We start from the raw sequence: 21,731 nt of genomic DNA, 5'->3' as shown, positions 1-21,731 counted from the left end.
TGAATAAAGCATTGGTTCTATACCTCAACCTTTCACTACCATATAATTCATGGAAGCTACTCCTGCAGCAACTATATGCTCTGTGCAGAGGTGCACAAGTGATGGATGGTGGCAGAGGCATTCTGTAGAATATTAAGCGACCGTGTTTCTGTCCCTGCCCAGAGACACCCATGTTTTGCATCAGCATTGGGAACCTAGAACAAGTTGCATGCAATCTAGATGGAGACACCTCGGAGAGCAGGAGAGATGCATGGACAAGTTTTTACCACCACCGATGTCCTCATACAGAAGAGCACAGTGGATTTCTATGAACACAAACTACTCCTTTGAGAAAACCAACTTAAAGTTATTTCTGAAAGAACAATATTCTTGCAACTATTATAATTATGTTGTCCCACGGTGAAATAGCTCCAAGTTTTAACAATTTTAATAAGTAGAGTTCTCAATTTTGAACACACTATGTTTGGAGACATCCAAGTTTAACATATTGCAGAAGGAACAACAGCTGGTTTAGTTGGGGTAAAGAAGCAACATATTTATCTTTTTTTAGCAGAGGGCTCTCCATCACAAATGCCATCCATCAGTGAGCTGTATGGTATCCAAATTAAGAAGGAGGCTAGATCCTAATGAGATTTTGTCTTCCAAAAAGCTTTGGTTCAGGAAAATATTGATACATTGGGAGCTTCAAAATATGCTAAGGACATAAAAGACAACCGTTTTTTTTCCTCAGTATGCTTTATTTTATTTTAATTTTTATGAATTAGGCAGTTCTACCATGATTAAACAAACTGTAATTATAGATTCAGTTAACTGTTAGAAGGTTTGGAGAAAATCACACTAGATTTTTGCTTTTGGGCTCTTGATTAGATTATCGGCTTTTATGATAAAGTTTTACAACTTCTTGACATCATCCTAGTTACTGCATCAAAAATGTACTGTGTATATTCTCTAACTACACCTATGCTTGTAGAAGAACTGGGCATGAGGCATGGTGAGGCAGGTAAAGACTGAGCTACATGGTAACTGGCACCACTTGAGATGGGCAGAAAGACAGATAGAATGCCCCTTTCCTTCTTTTTAACTCCCTCATCATTCTTTTGCTTCCTTCCCTACTTTTCTCCCTTCTTTCTTCTTCCTGCTCTCCCTCCTGTCCTTCCTTACACCCTCCTTCTCTCTCCATCCATCTCACAAAGTATGTCTTTTCGCCAAGACATCCTAACCTGATGTGGGTTTTAAGATCAGAGAGCAAGTGAATGTCATCATTGCTTTAAGTAATGAGATAAGCTTTAGAGAGATATGTTGTATGGCAGCACGTAAACTACACAAATATGATCTTAGGTTCCTCTAAGAAATAAAATCAGAGTAAGACAGTGTTTTACTATATCTCTGCAGCCTGACTCCCTTTACATTTACTGGATAAGAACCCCAAGATGGAAGCCATGTGCTCAGGACGGCATAGCCAATCTGTCTGAACTGCTCACTTGTTCATCATTGCATAAGAAATAATAAATGGCTCTGTTTAAATCTTGCAAAGCATTGTGTTTGTATCTTTCTGCTATGGTAGATGGAGCTGTATTCTGACTGCAAGTTCAATTCTTAAATTCTGTTAAAGCTAGTAGACTCATCAATTCTGCCACCTACTCATTAGTAAGTAAGGCATTTGTGTTTCTCTTTGATAAACTACAAAGAACACTGACATGAAAAGACAAAGAAATGACCCATAAGTTGACTTGGATCTACTGACTGAAATAATGCACTAGATGCTTTGTAAACTTGCCAGCATTTAAAGACTATGTTTCAAGGTTTATTAGACTAATACAGAAATGTTTTGAACAACTGATTTTTTTTGGTGCTGGTCCTGGGGCTTAAACTGAGGACCTAGGCACTGTTTTTTTAGCGGTGCTCCTCTCCTCCTTCTCCTTCCCCCTCCTCCCCCATTCCCCCTTGTTGTTGTTGTTCTTCTTCCTCTCCTTCTTCTTCTTCTCAAACTTAGCATTCTACCACTAGAGCCATAGCTTCACTTCTGGCTTTTTGGTCCCACAGACTTTCCCATATTGGCTGGCTGAATACAGTATTCCTCTGATCTCCACCTTCTGAGTACTTAGGATTCCAGGCATGAGCTACTGGCACTGGACACAATTAATTTTTTCATGCAGTGAGCTTGCCTACCAACAGCTATGGTGTATTTTTTTTTAGGTCTGCACATCTAAGTAATGCAGGAGGCAGAGAGCACAAACATTTATGTAGCTGGATGATGCACAGTACATTAGCAATCAACTTGGTGAAAGAAGACACTGACACAGTGGCGTCTAACAACTTCATAAATAAGACTCTTATGAATTGCTAAAACCAATATGCTGGTCAGGATAAGACAGGTTATGCTGTGGTAACAAACAATTCTTAATCTCTGAGTTTAACTCAACAAACACCCAAATTTTGCTTAGGGTATATGTCTAGTGTAGGTGGCTAAGGGAGTTTGCTTATTGTAGGTACTCAGGGGCCCAGACTAATGTAGGCTTCATTTCAATACTGTTGGGGACAGCTGTGCCTTTAAGAGGCCACAGCTGGCTTTAGCCTGTCCCCTCCCCTTCTGCCTTTAACAGGAAGAGAAGGCCCTAGCCCCTGGGGCAAGCACGTGTCTGATGGCCTGGGACCCCAGAACCCAGTCCTTGGTGGGCTTGGCCTCTGCCCACAAAGGAAGGTCCCTGACATCACTTGATGGATAGCCCTTGTGGCCAACCTGTAGTCCCTCTCCTATGCCCGCCTTTGCGGGGTATATCTGTGGCTCCTCATTTGAATAAATCAGACGTCCTAGAGGCGGTCTCCGAGACCACCGCGCACTCGTGTCTTTCCTTGGGCTGGCGAGCATGGGGTCTCGCAACCACATGCTAACCAAGGCTAACCTGGGACCCCGCTTCCGCGTCTAATCCCTACTGGCCGGAGGGGACGTGAGAGAGCGAGTATGGATCCCACACGGAAGAGACAGATAAGCCCAGGACCCCTCCCCACGTGGATGGGGAGGGGTAGAGCTAAGCCCGGCAAATACATGCTTTCATAACACAGGGACATGGAAAAATACATGTCTATGTCTCATGTGCATTCACATTATATTGGCCATGGAAAAATCTTAGTAGGTATGGGAAAAAAATATAATCCTGCCTTGTTCTAGGAAATAAGAAAGCTGGAAATATTGCTGAATGACATTAATGGGTATCCCGACCACTGACTACATCACCAGATGCAGTACAAATAGCATCTCAGCTTGGAACCCCCATAACTTATTGAGCCACTCCTAATGTTGTGTTGCAGGATTTAACTAAATGTCCACTAGAAGAATGATTCTTTATCTTTTGCAAAATGATAATGTTAAAAATGCTAATCTCTGTGTTATCTCCACTATCTGGTACAAAAATGCTAGAAATTTATTCTAACTGTACAACTCATGTGGAGGGAGGAAAATGGGGAGGGAAAAGGGTGGGGGGAAAATGAGGAAGGAGGCAAGAAGTTGGATAAGAAATGAATGCACTGCCTTACATATGAAACTATAATCTGTCTGTACATCACTTTGAAAATAAATAAATAAATAAATAAATAAATAAATACATTTAAAAATATAGAACCTGAAATAAAAGATATCCTTTAAAAACTCAGAATGTATCTATCTGCTTTTTATCTTTTAACTTAGCCACATGAATTCATTAACCCTCTACTTTTCCTCTTGGGATTGTCCAAAAGAGACCCTATTAATGAAACTGCTACACTTCAAATTCTTATTTCTTTCATCTAATTCCTTCATTAATTGATTTTTTAATATTTCTTTTTAAATTTTAGTATTTGTTTTAGCAGTCATTTAAAGGAATCATTTACATTGCAAGGGACCTCAACTTCTCTGTGAAAGGAGACTTCAAATCATTAAAAATAATCTATTTGGCAGGACTTCCGGGAAGACAGCTGAGGAGCAGCAGAGCCCTAGCTGATCTCCCTCCAACATCGTAGTTTTCTCACCCCATAGAAACTTTTACTCCTAGAAAGACAGCCAGAGTAAGTTCTAACAGTACAAAAATTCTGGCCAGGAAGGAAAAATCGACTTTGCTCGTCTAAAAACACAGATTTGAGCTCCAGGCGGTGTCCCGCCACCGCGCCAGTGCCCGCTCCGGCACAGCACCCGGCACAGCAACCTGCACTCTGCATGGCTAAAGCATACAGCGTAGACCAGGGAGAAATACTCTAGACAGTGGCTGAGCACAGATGGGCTGAAATCGCAGAGAAAGCGTGAGTACCCCACGAAAGATATTCTCACTCGCGCCCACAGAGCAGCTTCTGGAAGGTAGCCCTTCCCCCACTGCCAGAGCAAAGCGCCATCTTTGACACTGGCATAGGAACTAAAGCAGGCCTGGGGAAAGTGAGGACAAAGGAGCCATCTTTGAAAAGGGCAAGAGGGACCAACCAGTGAGAGCCAGATCCGCCCAGGAGAACGCCCCCTGCCCAGGCGGGAGGCGAGTCCTGGGCAGCAGCTTAGCCAGAGGTGCCCCGCCCTGCCCGCTGGAATGTCTAAATTTAAAGTGAGCGGCGAGCAGCTACCGGCAGCACGGAAACACCAGACAGGAACAAACAGTTCCTGAGACAGATAAATGGTCCCGTCACAGAGGAAGCCCAATTCCCAGCCCGAAACAGAGCTGAATTCCATAGCCAGCTCCACCAGGCGACCGCCCTGTCCAGGAGGGAGGAACCTCCCCGAGGCAAACAACCAGGCCAGAGGCTCCGGGCCCTGTTGAGTCCACAGCCTATTCAAAGCCAGGCATTAAAGGCCGCGGCCACACAGCAGACAGAGGAGCCATGGTTCCTGAGACTGCTCAAGTCCCCATCTACAGAGGACGCCCAAGGCCTACCTGCAAGCTGTGCGAACCACAGAAACCTGGGATTGCACCAACAGGGGAGAAGGGTCAGAACAGATCCACCCCCTGCAAACTGAAAGCAAGTCAAACCAGCCAATAAGTAAAAAAGACTGCAAACCATCCCAAGGAAACCAGAGACTGGGGAAAGAACACCCAAACAAGGAGGACTCCATTTTTTTTTCTTTTCAAACATTTTTTAAACTTTAAAAAAAAATTTTTTTTTAATTTTTTCACTTCTGAAATGTGGTTTTTTTTTTGTTTTCCATTTTTACTTGTTTGTTTTATCAAGTTTTTTTGTTGTTCGTTTTTGTTTTTTTTTCCTTTTTATTTTTTAAAAATAATTTTTCTCTCTTTTGTGCATCTGTCCTCCAGTATTTTTGCTTTATTTCTCTCGTTGCGTTTTCTTTCTTTAAAAATTACTTTCCTATGAATAAAACCTCCACTCTTTTATGCTAACTCTCCATTGTCTATCATTTTAACCTTGTTCTTTCTACTGATTCTACTCTTCTCCACATTTCCACGTCACTGAAACTAAACCAAAATCATCACCCGCCCCCCACAAATACATTTTACTCTATTCTCTTTACTACCTCTAACTTTCCCTCCTGACTTAATGCCAGGATCTCCAGTTTTCATTGACTCCTGGTTATTGGATAGAGGGTATCCCTGCTTAATCCGAGTGAATCAAAGGGGTTCATAGAGAAAGCCAGTCCTGAAAGAATTTAATATAAGAACAAGAATTGCTCATAGGGTTGTAACAGTAAATAAGTAACTACTGGATACAGGGCCCAGGATCAGTTGTTATACTGAAGTTCTATTCTTTTTTTTTTTTTTTTTTTGGCCAGTCCTGGGCCTTGGACTCAGGGCCTGAGCACTGTCCCTGGCTTCCTTTTTGCTCAAAGCTAGCACTCTGCCACTTGAGCCACAGCGCCACTTCTGGCCGTTTTCTGTATATGTGGTGCTGGGGAATCGAACCCAGGGCCTCATGTATACGAGGCAAGCTCTCTTGCCACTAGGTCATATCCCCAGCCCCTGAAGTTCTATTCTTTAGGAACACCAAATCTAAGTTTATAGACAGGTATACAAAGTATCTGTATATAATTGTGAAGTTACAAGATTTACACAACAGTGCTTGGTAAGGGCTATGTTGGGTCTTAAAACGGTGCTCACAGGTGCTTGTAGATTAGCATTCCCAATCCAAATAGGCAGAAGAAACACAAGAAAGATGGCAAACAAAGGAGTCTTTCTCCCACTCAAAACAAGCAGGAAACAGAGCAGTCAATCAAAGACATAGAAGAGAACCCTCAAAATGCTCTGCAAAGTCTACTGATAAACATGTTAAATGAAAAGTCTGAATCAATACAGCAATCCTTCCATAAAGTAACAGATGATTTCATGGCCTCAACAAATAGAAAGATAAATGAAATTCAAGAGTCAAAGGAAAAGATAGCTACCCAGGTAAAAGATTTGAGAGACATCACTCAAAACCAAATTACTGAAGTAAAGAAGTCCATGCAAGACCTAAGAGATGACATGGAAATCATCAGGAAAGACCAGTCAGAAAGAAAAGAGATTCAAAATCAAGAAGCTAGCCTACAGTCCTGACTAGCTGAAGCAAAGGATCAAATCTCAGGAGCAGAATATTCCCTAGAATCTATGGAGAAAGATAAAAAATTAAATACAAATCCAGTCCAATTAACAAAACAGATCACTACAGGAGATTCAAGACATGATCAGGAAGCCCAATTTAAGGATAATAGGTATTGAGGAAAACTTGGAGAAAGAAGTTAATGGGATAGGCAACCTATTTAATAGAATATTGGCTGAGAACTTCCCAAATATCTAGAAGGATAGGCCTATACAGATACAAGAAGCATTTAGAACCCCAAACCGACCAGACCAGAACAGGACATCCCACTGACACATTGTGATCAAAACAGGATCAGTAGAGTACAAGGAAAGAAACCTTAAAGCTGTTAGGGAGAAGAAAACAATCACATATAAACAAAAAGCAAACCGAACTTCCCCAGAATTCTCAGCAGAGAACATGAAAGCAAGAAGAGCCTGGAATGATGAATACCAAACATTAAATAAAAATAACTACCAACCAAGAATACTGTACCCAGCCAAACTCTCATTCATAGCCGAAGGTCAAATAAAAGTCTTCCACAGTAAGGAAAAACTGAATCAATATATCTCCACCAAACCAGCTTTACAGAAAATCCTCAATGATGTACTATACAGGGAAAATAATCAAGTTCCCAATACAGACAGAGAAATGAACCCTAAATAGTAAACATCAGATCAAGAAATGGGAAGACACAGCTTTTAACAAGATAGTGATAATGAAAGGAACAAATGATCATCTCTCAATCCTAACTCTCAACATTAACGCACTTAATTCTCCAATCAAACGACATAGGCTCATAAATTGGATCAAAAATCAAGATCCATCTTTCTGCTGCCTCCAAGAGACACATCTATCCAACAAAAGTAAACATCTTCTAAAAGTGAAAGGGGGGAATCAAATCTATCAAGCAAATGGCCCCTATAAGCAGGCTGGAGTTGCAATCCTAGTGTCAGACAAAATTGACTTCAAATTAAAAAAGGTAAGAAGAGACAAAGAAGGTTACTACATACTAGTAAAGGGGTCTCTCCTACAGGAAGATATAACTATTCTAAATATCTACACACCAAATGCAGGAGCACCCAACTTCATCAAACAAGCACTACTGACTCTAAAAACACTCATAGACCCAAACACATTGATAGTTGGGGACTTTAACACTCCACTATCACCTCTGGACAGATTAACACGCCAAAAACTGAACAAAGAAATCACAGAACTAAATAATTGCATAGACCAACTAGACTTAACCGACTTCTACAGAATATTCCACCCAGTAACAACACAATACACATTCTTCTCTGCAGCACATGGAACATTCTCCAAAATAGATCACATCTTAGGGCACAAAGAAAATCTGTACAAATTCAGAAGTATCAAAACCATTCCCTGCATTCTCTCAGACCACAATGGAATAAAATTAGAACTCAACTCAAAAAGCCACCACAGAAAATCCTACAATTCATGGAGACTAAACAACATTCTGCTGAACCATCAGTGGGTCATCGAAGAAATTAAAACAGAAATTCAAATGTTTATGGAATTCAATCAAGATGAGGACACAAAGTACCAGCTCCTTTGGGACACAGAAAAGGCAGTACTCAGAGGAAAATGTATATCTCTGAGTGCATACACCAACAAACTGGAGAAACAGCAACTCAATCATTTAAGGAAGCACCTTAATTTCCTTGAAAGAGAACAACAAGCCAAACCCCAAATCAATACACGAAAGCAAATAATTAAAATCAAATCAGAATTAAATCAATTAGAGACGAAAAAAACCATCGAAAGAATCAACAAAACAAAGAGTTGGTTCTTTGAAAAAATCAACAAGATAGACAGACCCCTGGCAAACCTGACCAAAAAACGAAGGCAGCACACTCAAATAAACAAGATAAGAGATGAAACAGGTAACATAACCACAGAAATAACCAAAATTCAGAAAATTATAAGGGACTATTTTGCAAAACTTTATGCCAACAAATCGAGAACTTGGAAGAAATGGATGATTTCCTAGAAAAAAAATTCATATCCAAAACTCAACCATGAAGATTTAAAATTTCTAAACAGACCCATATCCAGTATTGAAATAGAAACAGCAATAAATGATCTCCCATCCAAGAAAAGCCCAGGTCCAGACAGATTCACTGCAGAATTCTACAAGGCCTTCAAAACAGAACTCACACCAATATTTCTCAAACTCTTCAATGAAATTGAAAGAGAACGTTCACTACCAGACACATTCTATGAAGCCAGTATAACCCTCATCCCAAAACCAGGCAGGGACTCATCACGGAAAGAGGACTATAGACCTATCTCCCTGATGAACATAGATGCAAAAATTCTCAACAAAATTCTGGCCAATCGACTTCAACAGTTCATCAAAAAAATCATACACCACGATCAAACTGGATTCATCCCAGGGATGCAAAGTTGGTTTAATATACACAAGTCAATTAATGTAATCCACCACATCACCCGGAGCAAGGTAAAGAACCACATGGTTTTATCTCTGGATGTGGAAAAAGCATTCGATAAAATCCAGCACCAGGGCTAAAACTGGGATTCCAGGGAACATTTCTGAATTTAATCAAGGCAGTTTATGAGAAACCAAAAGCAAGCATAACTCTAAATGGTAAAAAACTAAAGCCATTCCCTTTAAAATCAGGAACAAGGGGGCTGGGGATATGGCCTAGTGGCAAGAGAGCTTGCCTCGTATTCATGAGGCCCTGGGTTCAATTCCCCAGCACCACATATATAGAAAACGGCCAGAAGTGGCTCTGTGGTTCAAGTGGCAGAGTGCTAGCCTGGAGCAAAAGAAAGCCAGGTACAGTGCTCAGGCCCTGAGTTCAAGGCCCAGGACTGGCCAAAAAAAAAAAATCAGGAACAAGGCAGGGATGTCCACTCTCTCCCCTGCTCTTCAACATAGTACTACAATTCCTAGCCAGAGCAATTAGGCAAGAAGAAAATTTAAAGGGGATCCAAATAGGAAAAGATGAAGCTAAACTTTCTCTCTTCACAGATGGCATGATCCTATACCTTAAGAACCCCATAGACTCTACCCACAAGCTAATAGAGCTGATCCAAAACTTTGGCAACGTTGCAGGATATAAGATAAACCCTCAAAAATCAACGGCCTTTTTCTATGCTAACGACCCGAAGACCGAGGCTGAAATCAGGAAAGCAACTCCATTTGCAATAGCCCCCCAAAACATAAAATACCTAGGAATAACCTTAACCAAAGAAGTGAAAGACCTCTTTGATGAGAACTTCAAAAGCCTGAGGGAGGATTAACATAATCAAAATGGCAATATTGCCAAAGGCTATCTACAAATTCAATGCAATGCCCATTAATATCCCCAAACCATTTTTTAATAAAATAGAGGAAGCAATCCAGAAAAGATCATATGGAACAATAAAAGACCCACAATAGCAAAAACAATCCTAAGCAGAAAGAACAGTGCTGGAGGAATTACAATACCCAACTTCAAGCTGTATTATAAAGCTATAGTAATAAAAACAGCTTGGTATTGGCACCAGAACAGGCCTGAAGACCAATGGAACAGAATTGAAGACCCAGAAATGAACCCACAGAACTATGCCTACTTAATCTTTGATAAAGGTGTTAAAACAATAGTTTGGAAGAAAGATAGCCTCTTTAACAAGTGGTGCTGGCAAAACTGGTTCAACACATGCAACAAACTAAAACTAGATACTTATATATCACCCTGCACCCAAATCCATTCCAAATGGATTAAAGACCTCAAAATCAAAGCAGACACTCTGAAAACACTAAAGGAAGGAGTAGGAGAAACAGTTGGGCTCCTTGGTGCAGGACGGAACTTCCTTAACAAAGACCCAGAAAGGCTACAAATCAAAGAAAGGTTGGACAAATGGGACTGCATCAAACTGCAGAGCTTCTGCACGGCAAAGGACATGGCTCGCAAGATAAACAGAAAGCCCACAGACTGGGAGAAGATCTTTACCGGCCATTCAATGGACAAAGGCCTCATATCTAAAATATATGAGAACTAAAAAAATTACCTTCCTCCAAGACAAAACCACAAAGAACCAATAGCCCCCTCATCAAGTGGGCTAAAGACTTACAGACAGACTTCTCTGATGAGGAAATGAGAATGGCCAAGAGACATATGAAAAAGTGCTCTACATCACTGGCCATAAAAGAAATGCAAATCAAAACAACATTGAGATTCCATCTCACCCCATGTCCTATATCAAGAAAACTAACAATAACAATTGTTGGAGGGGATGTGGCCAAAAGGGAACCCTACTTCACTGTTGGTGGGAATGTAAACTGGTTCAGCCACTCTGGCAAGCAGTATGGAGATTCCTCAGAACGCTAAATAGAGAACTCCCCTGTGACCCAGCAACCCCACTTTTGGGTATCTATCCAAAAAACCACAAACGAAATCACAGTAAAGCCACCAGCACTACAATGTTCATCGCAGCAGAATTTGTCAAAGCTAGAATCTGGAACCAACCCAGATGCCCCTCAGTAGACGAATGGATCAGGAAAATGTGGTACATATACACAATGGAATTTTATGCCTCTATCAGAAAGAATGACATTGCCCCATTTGTAAGGAAATGGAAGGACTTGGAAAAAATTATACTAAGTGAAGTGAGCCAGACCCAAAGAAACATGGGCTCTATGGTCTCCCTTATTGTGAATAATTAGCACAGGTTTAGGCAAGTCACAGCAGAGGATCACAAGAGCCCAATAGCTATACCTTTATGATCACATAAGACGATGCTAAGTGAAATGAACTCCATGTTATGGAAACGATTGTTATATCACAGTTGTAACTACTTTCAACGTCCCATGTGTGTGTAGCTTCTACTATTGATGATGTTCTTGTATCACCTTCTTGTGGTTTGTCTACACTATTTCTGTAATCTTATCTGAGTATATTGGAAACTGTCTATACTGTTATTAGAACTCGGAAATTGAAAGGGAATACCAAAATCGAGAGACACAGGGTAAAAGAAGACAAACACCTACAAAAGCAATACTTGCAAAACTGTTTCGTGTAAATGAACTGAACGCCTCATGGGGGAAAAGGGATAGGGGGAGGAGGGAGGGCGAATGAGGGAGGAGGTAACAAACAGTACAAGAAATGTATCCAATGCCTAATGTATGAAACTGTAACCTCTCTGTACTTCAGTTTGATAATAAAAATTTGAAAAAAAATAAAAGTAATATTTTTTTAAAAAAGAAAAATAATTTACTTCGCAAAAGCTTGATATAAAAGTGTATTCTGATAGCTCTCAGACCTTAACTGATTTTTTTATTCTATAATCTCTATCCTCAATAACAGAACAATACTTGGCACAGAGAAACACTCAGTGACTACTTGTTGAATGAATAATTGGCTGAGGAAATGCACTTGTGTCATTACCAAGCATGTGTATGAGTGTAAGCAAAGCACCCTTCCTGCTCCACACACATATACACACCATTTTGGGGGAATTTTTTTCCTATGGCTATTTTTCTCAAGAAGAATGAGACTATGGTTAAAATAGAAAGTCTATGCATTCTTTAAATTACTGAGATATTTGACATGTAGATCCCGAGATAAATAAGGGTGCCCATGAATCAGCAGCTATAGTACATCATAAGGATGTTCTGTTTACCTGGATGCAAGAGACCTTGGGATAACGATGGTAATTCTTGTCCATTCCTCAAAGTCTCCTGTGTGATACATGGTGGGCTCGCTCAGTTCTCTGGAACTCCCTTCACATCCTTTGCCAGCAGAAGCTGGGAAACAGCCTTCTTTCACCAGAAACCAGGACATTCCAGCATCGTGTGAATACTGAAGGAGGACTGGGGCAGTGTTGCTGAATTGACTGGCACACCCTATGTTCAGCTGTTAAAAGGAAGAGTAGAAATGTACAAAGTTTTGTATGAGAGCAGCCAGAGCCCCCTCTACTAAGTCTGCATGAAATTTACATAACAAGAATGGTATGGCTCAATGCCAACCAAGATTGTCTCCTAAATTCTCAGATTCTTTCTTTAGGCAAGTAATAGGCACCATATATATATATATATATATATATATATATATATATGTATGTATGTATGTATGTATATGTATGTATGTATGTATATGTATGTATATGTACATATACGTATATACATACATATGGCCCAGAAAGCTACCTGTTGTGTGGATTTCTTATTGACGAGGGAAATACTGTGATGATGGTTCTGGAATCCCAAATGAAAGATAAGAAGTTGCTTCCTTCTCCCTCCAGAAGGTGCAAATAGACACAAATTCCTAGAGCTGCTGCTGAGTTAGAATGTAGACACACTAAGTTTTTTAGTTCTAAGTGTTCATTAGGTATTAGTGAGGTTCAAATGAATCTGTTTTGGTGAGCACAGTAATACTCATAAATCACCGAGTATTATAGTTTAAGGAAGTTTCTTTCTAAATTAATAAATGTGCAAATAAATTTTAATGCTGTTTGGTTTGTATTTTTGATAACAGTTTTATGTTAAACTCTCTCCTTATTTATTCAATTAATGCTGCTAAGAACAAGGCAGGGCACTTATAGCACCAAGAACCCACTTCTACTAGAGTATTCCTTGAGAATACACTGTTACTCTTATTTTCCAGATCATTATCTAGGTTCTGAGCTCCTTGAGGGTTGCTAAGGCTATGTTCTTACTATCTAGTGGTAATCATTTAAAAATGCTCCATCATGGCACCTTTCTGTACAAATAACATCAAAATTTTATATAGGTTTCAACTATTCAACAGCCATCAGTGCTTGAATAATTTACATTTTATATCTTTTTATTGACTAAAAACCATGGGTTAACAGCTTTCTGCTTGTGATGTAAGGATAAAGGATTTCCTTTAATATTATGCTCTCTTGTACTATAAGGACTTGAAATATTTTACATATGTAGATATGTACATATATATACTATATATAATTTTCATTTATATTTTAAAAACTCAGGATATTGTCCTCCAGATCTCCAGGCCATTAGTACCATGATTTTGTGACTAATTGAATAAATAATGTATCAGGCAAAAACAACATAGCATTATAGAAAGATATATATTACTAATATTATTTTGTAACATTTTTCAGTGTATCAAAAATAAATACACATTTATATATTGTTATTCACGTTCTAACCACTGGCAGTTAAGTGTCAAAATCTAAATGAGGAAGGATACCATTTTACTAATCATATTATTTACAATTCATTTCCTTGTTTACAGACCTGTGGAAATTATATTTGAAGAACTTCCTATAAACATCTGACCTCTTTAATAATTCCATGTGTAAATTATTAAGCATCTGTATCCTGCCATTATGTAAGGACCATTTAATTGTGCTAGTTCATTAAAACTGCATTACTTTTGACCCCCAAATTCACCAATGGGATTTTGTTATAAACACAATGAAATTTTGATTAAGATTCTGAGAAAGGAATTTGTCAAAGTCAATATTGGCTGTACATGTTGTTATGTTACCACAGTGCTGAAAGATAGTTAATAAGCTTTTAGAAGAACGATGGTGAAGTTTACTGAATTAAAGGAAGGAAAGTTGAAAATCTTATAGCCAAAATATGAAATAATTCTTCAGTCCAATCATCACCAGCGAGCTGAACAGAAGAACTTATTCAACATGATTCAGAGCATATCTCTCATTAAATAACAATCAGATTGAAGTCCTAAAGTAAACTTTATTTTTAATTTTGGAAGTTTTATGAACTCTTAACTTCATGATACAGCCATAACTTCTGGAACTCCTTAAAAACAAATAGACTCTTTTCCTCATGAACAGAGATGCAAAGTTTTGCCATTTGAAGATTACGGAGGTTTCAGTTAAGTGAATCCCTTCAATAGTACACAAAAAATTTGTGCTCTTAGGTGTGGAAGATGTGTGAGTGCTCCTTTGTTCTAGGGAGATCTTTGTGCATAAATACCTTGAACTGAAGCACATAGCCAGGCTTAAGGGTCAAATCTCGAGTTACTGCAAATCGGTCTCCATCTGACTTTCCAAATACCATGGCTGATGGTGTGGCAGCACAGAATGTTTCATTTTTAACCATCCCTTCATTAGCCAGCATCAACCACACACTCATTTGATTCATAGGGTAATCGAAAGCTGGTTTCTCATAGAAGTTCTGATGGAAACAACGGGAAGACAAAAGGAAGACAATTGGATGGCTTTGAAAACAAGATATGACATGCTATGGGCCATGTGGGATTCACACTGGTAGAAAAATAGAGAAGATGGCTCTAAACAAACTTGGAAAAAAAAGTATTGAAAAATTTCTTCTGATGTTAACAACCCCAGATATTTTGTGATTGTCTAACTAGTCACTTGACACCAGATTTTATAATAATGTTTTTCACATCTATGAATGGGTAGACTAGAGTGATAACAAAATACTAAGTAGAGACAGTTAATTTTATTTTATTTATTTATTTGTTTATTTTTGTGTGTGTTGTAATAAGGCTTGAACCCAAGGCCAGGACACTGTCCCTGAACTTTTTTGCTCAAGGTTACCACTTAAGCCAAACTTCCACATCTGGCTTTTTGGTGGTTAAATGGAGATAAAAAAATCGCATGGACTTTCTTTCCTGGGCTGGCTTCAAGATAAGGTTCTTAGAACTCAGCCTGCTGAATATTTAGGATTACAGGCATGAGGGACTCATGTCCAGATTAGACAGTTACATTCCTATCGCACAGTCTATGGGCAGGCACAAAGTACTTAAGGAAGAAAGTGGATCTGTGTCTCATCTACTTTTATATTCTTTCTTTGAGTTCCAATGGATAAGAAATACCTGGGGTAAGGTTGGGTTGACAACTGGGATGACCTGTTTCTGCTTCTCAGACAAAATGATGACATCATCGATGGCCCACTGGTCATAGTCTTCCCCGGAGAACACAGGCTGCCACCAGCGGAACCGAGTGCAATGGGTCTTAGCAGCTGCTGGAAGCTCCAGATAAACAAATCTGCATGATAGCAAATGGTTTGAGGCTGGGAAAGGAAAGGCTATGTTTTCCTTAGATGCTGATAAAACCACAAGGGTAGCAACCAGAGAAAGTTCTGTTTTGTTTGATCTTAATGTTGGAAGAAAGTTTGTACTTGTCATGTTTATCTGATTTGCACTTATATCTTAAGGGAAAATGGTTCCATTGTGTTTGATTCACTGGTTTCTGAGACCTTGGTCATACTTTTAAGGTGGATATACAAACAGTTTAATTGTATGTTATCACATCAACCTAGTAGAAAGCTGTTGATCAATATGATCAAAATGATCTTGGAATATACTAATGCTTCTTTTGGTTAACAGTGGTCAATCATTTTGGTTTTTGGTTTAGTCACTTGTAAAAAATTCTTTAAAAATGTAAGCATGAATATAAGTGGCTTCTGTCCATTTGCTCAAATGACAAGAACTCTTTAAATTGTTGGTTATCTGTCATTTGTGTTAATGATTTATGAATTTGTCTATTTTTCCCAATTATCAACACTTTGGAAACATGTCAACAGTTCAATCTTGGAAGCCACAGGAAGGATCACCAGGTGAGAGTTTACCTGGGCCGGCTAAAGTCTGAGAAGTACATCTCAGCTAGCAGGTGCCATTGGATGCCCCCGTTGTTGCTGTACTGAAGGAGGACGCCCTCCTCTCGGCTGTCGGGCTTGTTGCATGCAGCACTCTCTCCACCAATCTGGATGTAGAACTGGACAAAGTCCACCCAAGAAGTATCCAGATCCCAGCTCACCAACTGTCTTTTCCCGGCCTTTCAGGAAGACAAAGAAATCGCCATCAATCATCTGGAAGTTCTCTGGCATTATGCTGTTTAGATTAAAATTCACGATTATTCTAGAACTATGCAGAGGATGCTGCAGTTATGATGGGGATGAACTAATTATACTATGTCCCGGTCTCTGTCCTAACTGTGGAAACTGCTCCCGGCTACATATTTTTTACTCTCTTCATTCGTGATCTCTATACTTCATTATGAAACCCTGGGGAATTTTTTATTATACACAAGATTACTTGGAAGTGAAAAAAAAAACAAATTTAATGAAAACACTCTCAACCCCTGCTTTGTCAATTTGCTCCTCACGGAGTAATGGGGAATGACTTTTGTACCTTGAAATCAGTTGGAGCTGGGTTTGAATCTCAGCATATCATTCTCAATGTTCACTAGCTGTGTGACCTTTCTGAGTTTTCATTTTCCTCAAAGGTACACTACAGGCAGTAATACCTTCCTCATTTCCTGTTGTTATGATTAGATAAAATAGCATGGTACATGGTTACATGTATGTTAACTAGCATGTCATTGTGCCTTCCTGAGGGAACATACTCCCCACAGATAGGCTTCCAACCCTCCTCTCCTCTGGGAATTAAAGTGAACATAGCAAGACAGAAACTGTTTGACAGAGATTTGCAGTTTCTCAGCCTCTTAGTCTGCCTGTGTCCTCTCACTCTTGAAGCTGGAGGTATCACTGAAGTAAGCTCCTACAATCACAGAATAGTCTGTTTCCATTGGAAGCATTAAAAAAATGCCCACAAATCCCTTTCTTTATTTTATATGTCCCCTGAATGGCAGAGTAATATTTGAGGTATTAAATTTGGATGGGCAAGGATAGTATAATTATTCCTGTTGTGTGTAATTAGTTTTGTGAAAAGAGGTCTGCTTAGGAGATCCTTGTATCTAGACAGGCTTTACGTGAGTGAATCCATAGAGTCCTCAAACTGATTTTGAAGAGTTCATAAGAATTTCAATTAGAAGTTAGGAAGGAAAACTGAGTGTACAGTGTTGTGAAAACACCTTTTATTCTAACCTACTAAGTTTATAACTTTATAAGTAAAGGTTCTCAGGGCCCATGAGTGAGGTCCTGGGTTTGAACTCCAGTACCAAAAAAGAGGAGACAAAAACAAAGCAAACAAAAACACAGGGTTTCAGTTTTTACAAGTCACAGGGGGAAATATTTGGAGCTCATAGAGAATACTGCTATTGGGTAAGATTAAAGGCCAATTATGAGATCCCCCCCCAAACATACTAAGGTATCTGCAAAATAAAGACAGTTAATTCTGAGAAAAACTTCATTCTTTGAAACTATATTGGAGAAAATCTTATAAGTAGCATGCATTTCAGTTAGCTATACATACTTATAATTTTTTTTTGTTGATTTGGAATATGGCAACCCAGGGACCCTAGTAATATTGTACCACAGGATCACAGTAAGATGAATTATTTTTTAAGAGAAACTACAGAACCATGCAGGTTAATTTCAATCTCACAAACTCTTATGAAAACCTTGAAATGTGGAAATGACTTAGAAGGATATAACCTTAAGGTGAGGAGAATTATCTTAAAAATCCAGTTATCACAATTAGCTGGTTTCAATGTTGGTCTACTGTGGAATTGCAGAGCCGGGTGGTTATTCCAACAGATGATAATGCTTGTCTAATAAGAGGTTCAAGGAAGAGTGTTTTGTAAGATATTTGTAGGTTGTGAAAAATGTCACACAAATGCTTACTTTGACATTACTAGACTCTAGCACAAATCATTTTCTCTTGTCCAGAAGCCTAGAATGAGGAGCAGTGTTTCAGAGGAAAAAAAGAGAAATGGGTTTATGCAACAGATGCTTTGTGGTTTTTCTGTGATACTATGATGAATGGTTTTATGCATTCATGTGTAGACATGCATACACAGATAATAAGTGTGCATGTCTGTGTGCAAGTATACTGCAGGAGCAGGCTACCCCTCTCCTCATTCCTGGACTATAGGAACTGACAGGAACTCCACTGAACCAATAGTACTGTGAGATATGCCTCAGAGATCCCAAGGTTTTCACACTGCAAGGAAGAATGGTTTGTGGAAGAAAAAATAATTCTAGGCTAAAACAGTCCACCCCTTTAAAATGGTGTAGCTAAAATAAAACATGTCCTATTGGGCAACACTTTCAAAATCTAGAACTTTAACAATAAAAACATTCAAAATGCTTTATGAATCTTCACTTTTGCCTGTCTAATTAATGTTTTCTTTAATCAGAATGACACTAGGTATTCCACAGCATTTGTTTGAAAAATCACCATTTCTTTAGAATTTTTATTTTGCAATTCTTATTAAATTCATCCATTTATTCATTGTGTCAGGCAGAATGAGGTGTGATGCTATTAAAATCATGAAGAAGTGCCTAGACTGTGTCAGAGGCACCAGTGAGAACTAAGGGCTGCAGATCAAGCCTTGATCACTTCTTGAGCTGGCTTTGGGCACTAGATTACTTATTAATTCTCCAATCTGTTTGGTCTTATGAGTGCTTAATGATACGTAAATGCCCACAGCATGAAATAGAACTCCTATTCCACTACAGTGCTTAACACTTTTTTTAGAGGGGCTCAGTCAGTGGCTGTCTGCATTCTGTCAGCCACTGTGAGGATAAAAATAAAAGCATGATCAACATAAATATAAATGAGAAAATAATTCTAAGAATAGAGATTAGTACCATTTTCTCTAGCTCCCAAAAGTTCCATGGATGCAACAGCCTTAGAGCAGGATTAGTGGAAAGGATTCTTTGAATGCGGGGTGAGGTAGGATGGGGTAAGGTTTGAGTAGAGGGTGAGCAGTAGCACTAGAGCAAAGGCAGGGAGACTGGCAACCCTCTGATGAGGAGCATTTCTTGACTGTAGCAGATAACTCATGTTTACAAAAGGAATACAAGTTATACAAGTAGGGGGAAAGTACCAGAGACCCTCCTGAACAAGTGTGACAAGGAGAGGGAAAGAAGAAAATATGTCTTAGAGAAATTCATCTGGGGGTGTGTGCAAATAGCCTAAAAATCTTCCTTTGGGTTAGTGCTTGTTCTCCACTTTAAAATGCTTGTGGGGAAAGGTATGTGGGCATTTGAGTTATTGAAATGCCATCTAAAATTTCCTAGTGTTTGGTTGCATGAGCTGAATTTCTCCCTTTTTAGGCTTAAGGTGGCATTTACCACTTAGAATTCTAAACAGACCCAAATGATAGACACAATAAATAAACAAAAAGACTTTGAGATGTTTTCACAAAAATTCATAAAACAAACCTGCATTGAGAGATGAAGGGAAAAATTTTACTTTTGAAATGATTTTAAGTTAGTGGTATGCCATACATCTGGAAATATTCAATACTACCAACTTGAAATTTATTTTTATAAAATAGAATTATGAGTGTTAACACCAAGTTTGTTCTTAATAAGTTTGTTCCTCTATTCTTTCTTCTATCCTTGTATTAACTCATTTAAAAATTCTCAATATCCCAATATGCACTTAAGAAAACTGAGATACAAAGAGTTGTTACAGTGTTGCAAAGTGAACCAGTGAGTGAGTTCTGGAATGTGCATATAAACCTAGGTAGTTTCACTCCAGAGATTATCTTGAAGTGGAGAGAAACACATGAAAGATTCAAAATCTTACATTAACATTTTTGCTTATGAAGCACAAGCTTTCTGTTTCTGCACAATCACAAACTGCATAGCCATACCCTATGCAATGCACATTGATCATTTATCGATTGCTATCTCAAAAAATAATTATCAGGAGACTTTTAATGTCAATGAACAGGAAAGACTGTTAAATGGAGTACATCCCCAATTTCCTATCATTCTCTGTCTTGTTTACTTTGTGATTCTTTGTTCTGCACCTGCATCAAAACAAAACCTGTGTCTTTTTTTGCACTTGCTTTAAATTAATGTGTCTTGGATTTCTGCCCAGATTCTGCAACATATCATCCTTATGGTAGATCACCTGCACTTACCTATTTTGTTATGTGATATAAAACAGGACATATTTAATTGTCCTAGAACTGGTGGCTGTAATCCTGTCTGGAAAGAAGTGCTATTAAGCACTCCAAACTCTAAAGATAGCTGCCAGTAATTAGAGTTTGAAACACTGCTCAGATTGAAGTTCTTCTCCCTACCCCCATGTCCCTTTTTAATTGGAACAGAGAGGGAAAAGAATGTCCTGTCTAGGATAGGTGAGAGAGGAGAGGGAAGTAGTTTCCTTGCTTCCACCTCCTACCAAACAACATGGATTGGGGATGCCCCAAGAGAATCAGTCTGTAATTCTGCCTGGAATCTCAGCTCCTAGTTGTGGGTAACTACTAGGCATGCCTAATCTTGTTCTACCACTGGGGAAGGTTAAGGCTGCAAGAAAAACTCTGCTAGAGTCCACATACCAGTAAAAGTAAGCAAGAATAGACCCTGAGATATCATCTTACTACTGACATCTAGTCAGTTCCCTAAGCAGAGCTCTGCACATCCTCATCCCTACCATTATTCCTCCTTCCTCCCATCTTATTTCTGAGATTAATGGACTGACAAATTTATTAAGCACTTACACAAGTGCTTTCTGCATGTCTGTGACCCTTCTACATCACTGACAAATACAAACTCATTTAATCCACCTAATAACCCTAGTGAGGCAGATCCTCTTACTGTCTCCACTTTATAGATGTGGCTAAGTCACAAGATTAATGCGCTCCAAGTCACAGCACAGGGTAGCGGAAGGTTCAGATTGGATCCTGCAGTCTGGCTCTTAGCATCTAAATTATACCACTCCATTCCTGTTCATCCTTCACCCCAGGCTCACAGCCTCCTAAGGGAAACTGAGAAGAGACTAAGAGCCTGCTCCACTCATCGACCCTCCAAGATATGAGCTTGGAAGACAGGAAAGCAAAGGGGCTTAAATCAGGTACAAGATGGATAAGAACTTTTAAGGAACTTTATAGCTGGCAGAAACCAGAAACTGAATTTATAACAACTGAAAACATTCATAAAATTACGAACTTTTCCAAGCTATATGAAGGGACATGACATAAAAACAAGGGACTTGGGGAACAATGAAGCATTTCCACATTTCTTCCTTTGGAGTTCAGACTGCCTTGGGAAACAGTCATATATTAAAGTAGCCCTTCTCCTAATGACTCATGCCAGTTCTGGTCTTACCTTACTGAAGTATAGAGATGATCCAGAAGAGATGACCCCACATCCTTGTTCTGGTTTTACAATTTCTCCCCCAATTACTTCTTGCCAGTCAGACTCCCATCCATTCTGGTTCTCAAAATCCGACATAATTGTGGAGGGAAGCATAGTGTCTGGATGGCATTCAGTGCCTTGGTAGCCCTGGTCACACCTGGAGGAGAGAAACTCAGTGATCTAGTCATCCACT

The 21,731-nt window shown here is 39.1% G+C and overlaps 1 protein-coding gene across 1 annotated transcript in view; it reads right to left on the bottom strand.

Moving 5' to 3' along the window:
* Window positions 1-21,731, bottom strand: part of Reln (reelin) — a 435,472-nt gene that overhangs the window by 89,956 nt on the left and 323,785 nt on the right. Inside the window, exons 24-28 of the mRNA XM_048339842.1 lie at window positions 21,509-21,695; window positions 16,109-16,314; window positions 15,354-15,525; window positions 14,489-14,689; window positions 12,178-12,410 (exon numbers count right to left, since the gene is read on the bottom strand). Coding sequence (XP_048195799.1) covers window positions 12,178-12,410; window positions 14,489-14,689; window positions 15,354-15,525; window positions 16,109-16,314; window positions 21,509-21,695 — 999 coding nt within the window. The remainder of the gene's footprint in view (window positions 1-12,177; window positions 12,411-14,488; window positions 14,690-15,353; window positions 15,526-16,108; window positions 16,315-21,508; window positions 21,696-21,731) is intronic.

This window comes from Perognathus longimembris, chromosome 2 (assembly GCF_023159225.1).
Source record: "Perognathus longimembris pacificus isolate PPM17 chromosome 2, ASM2315922v1, whole genome shotgun sequence".
In the NCBI taxonomy this organism is placed as follows: Eukaryota; Metazoa; Chordata; class Mammalia; order Rodentia; family Heteromyidae; genus Perognathus; species Perognathus longimembris.
Note: the sequence above shows the minus strand (reverse complement) of the source record. Positions and strands in the feature narration are given on the sequence as shown.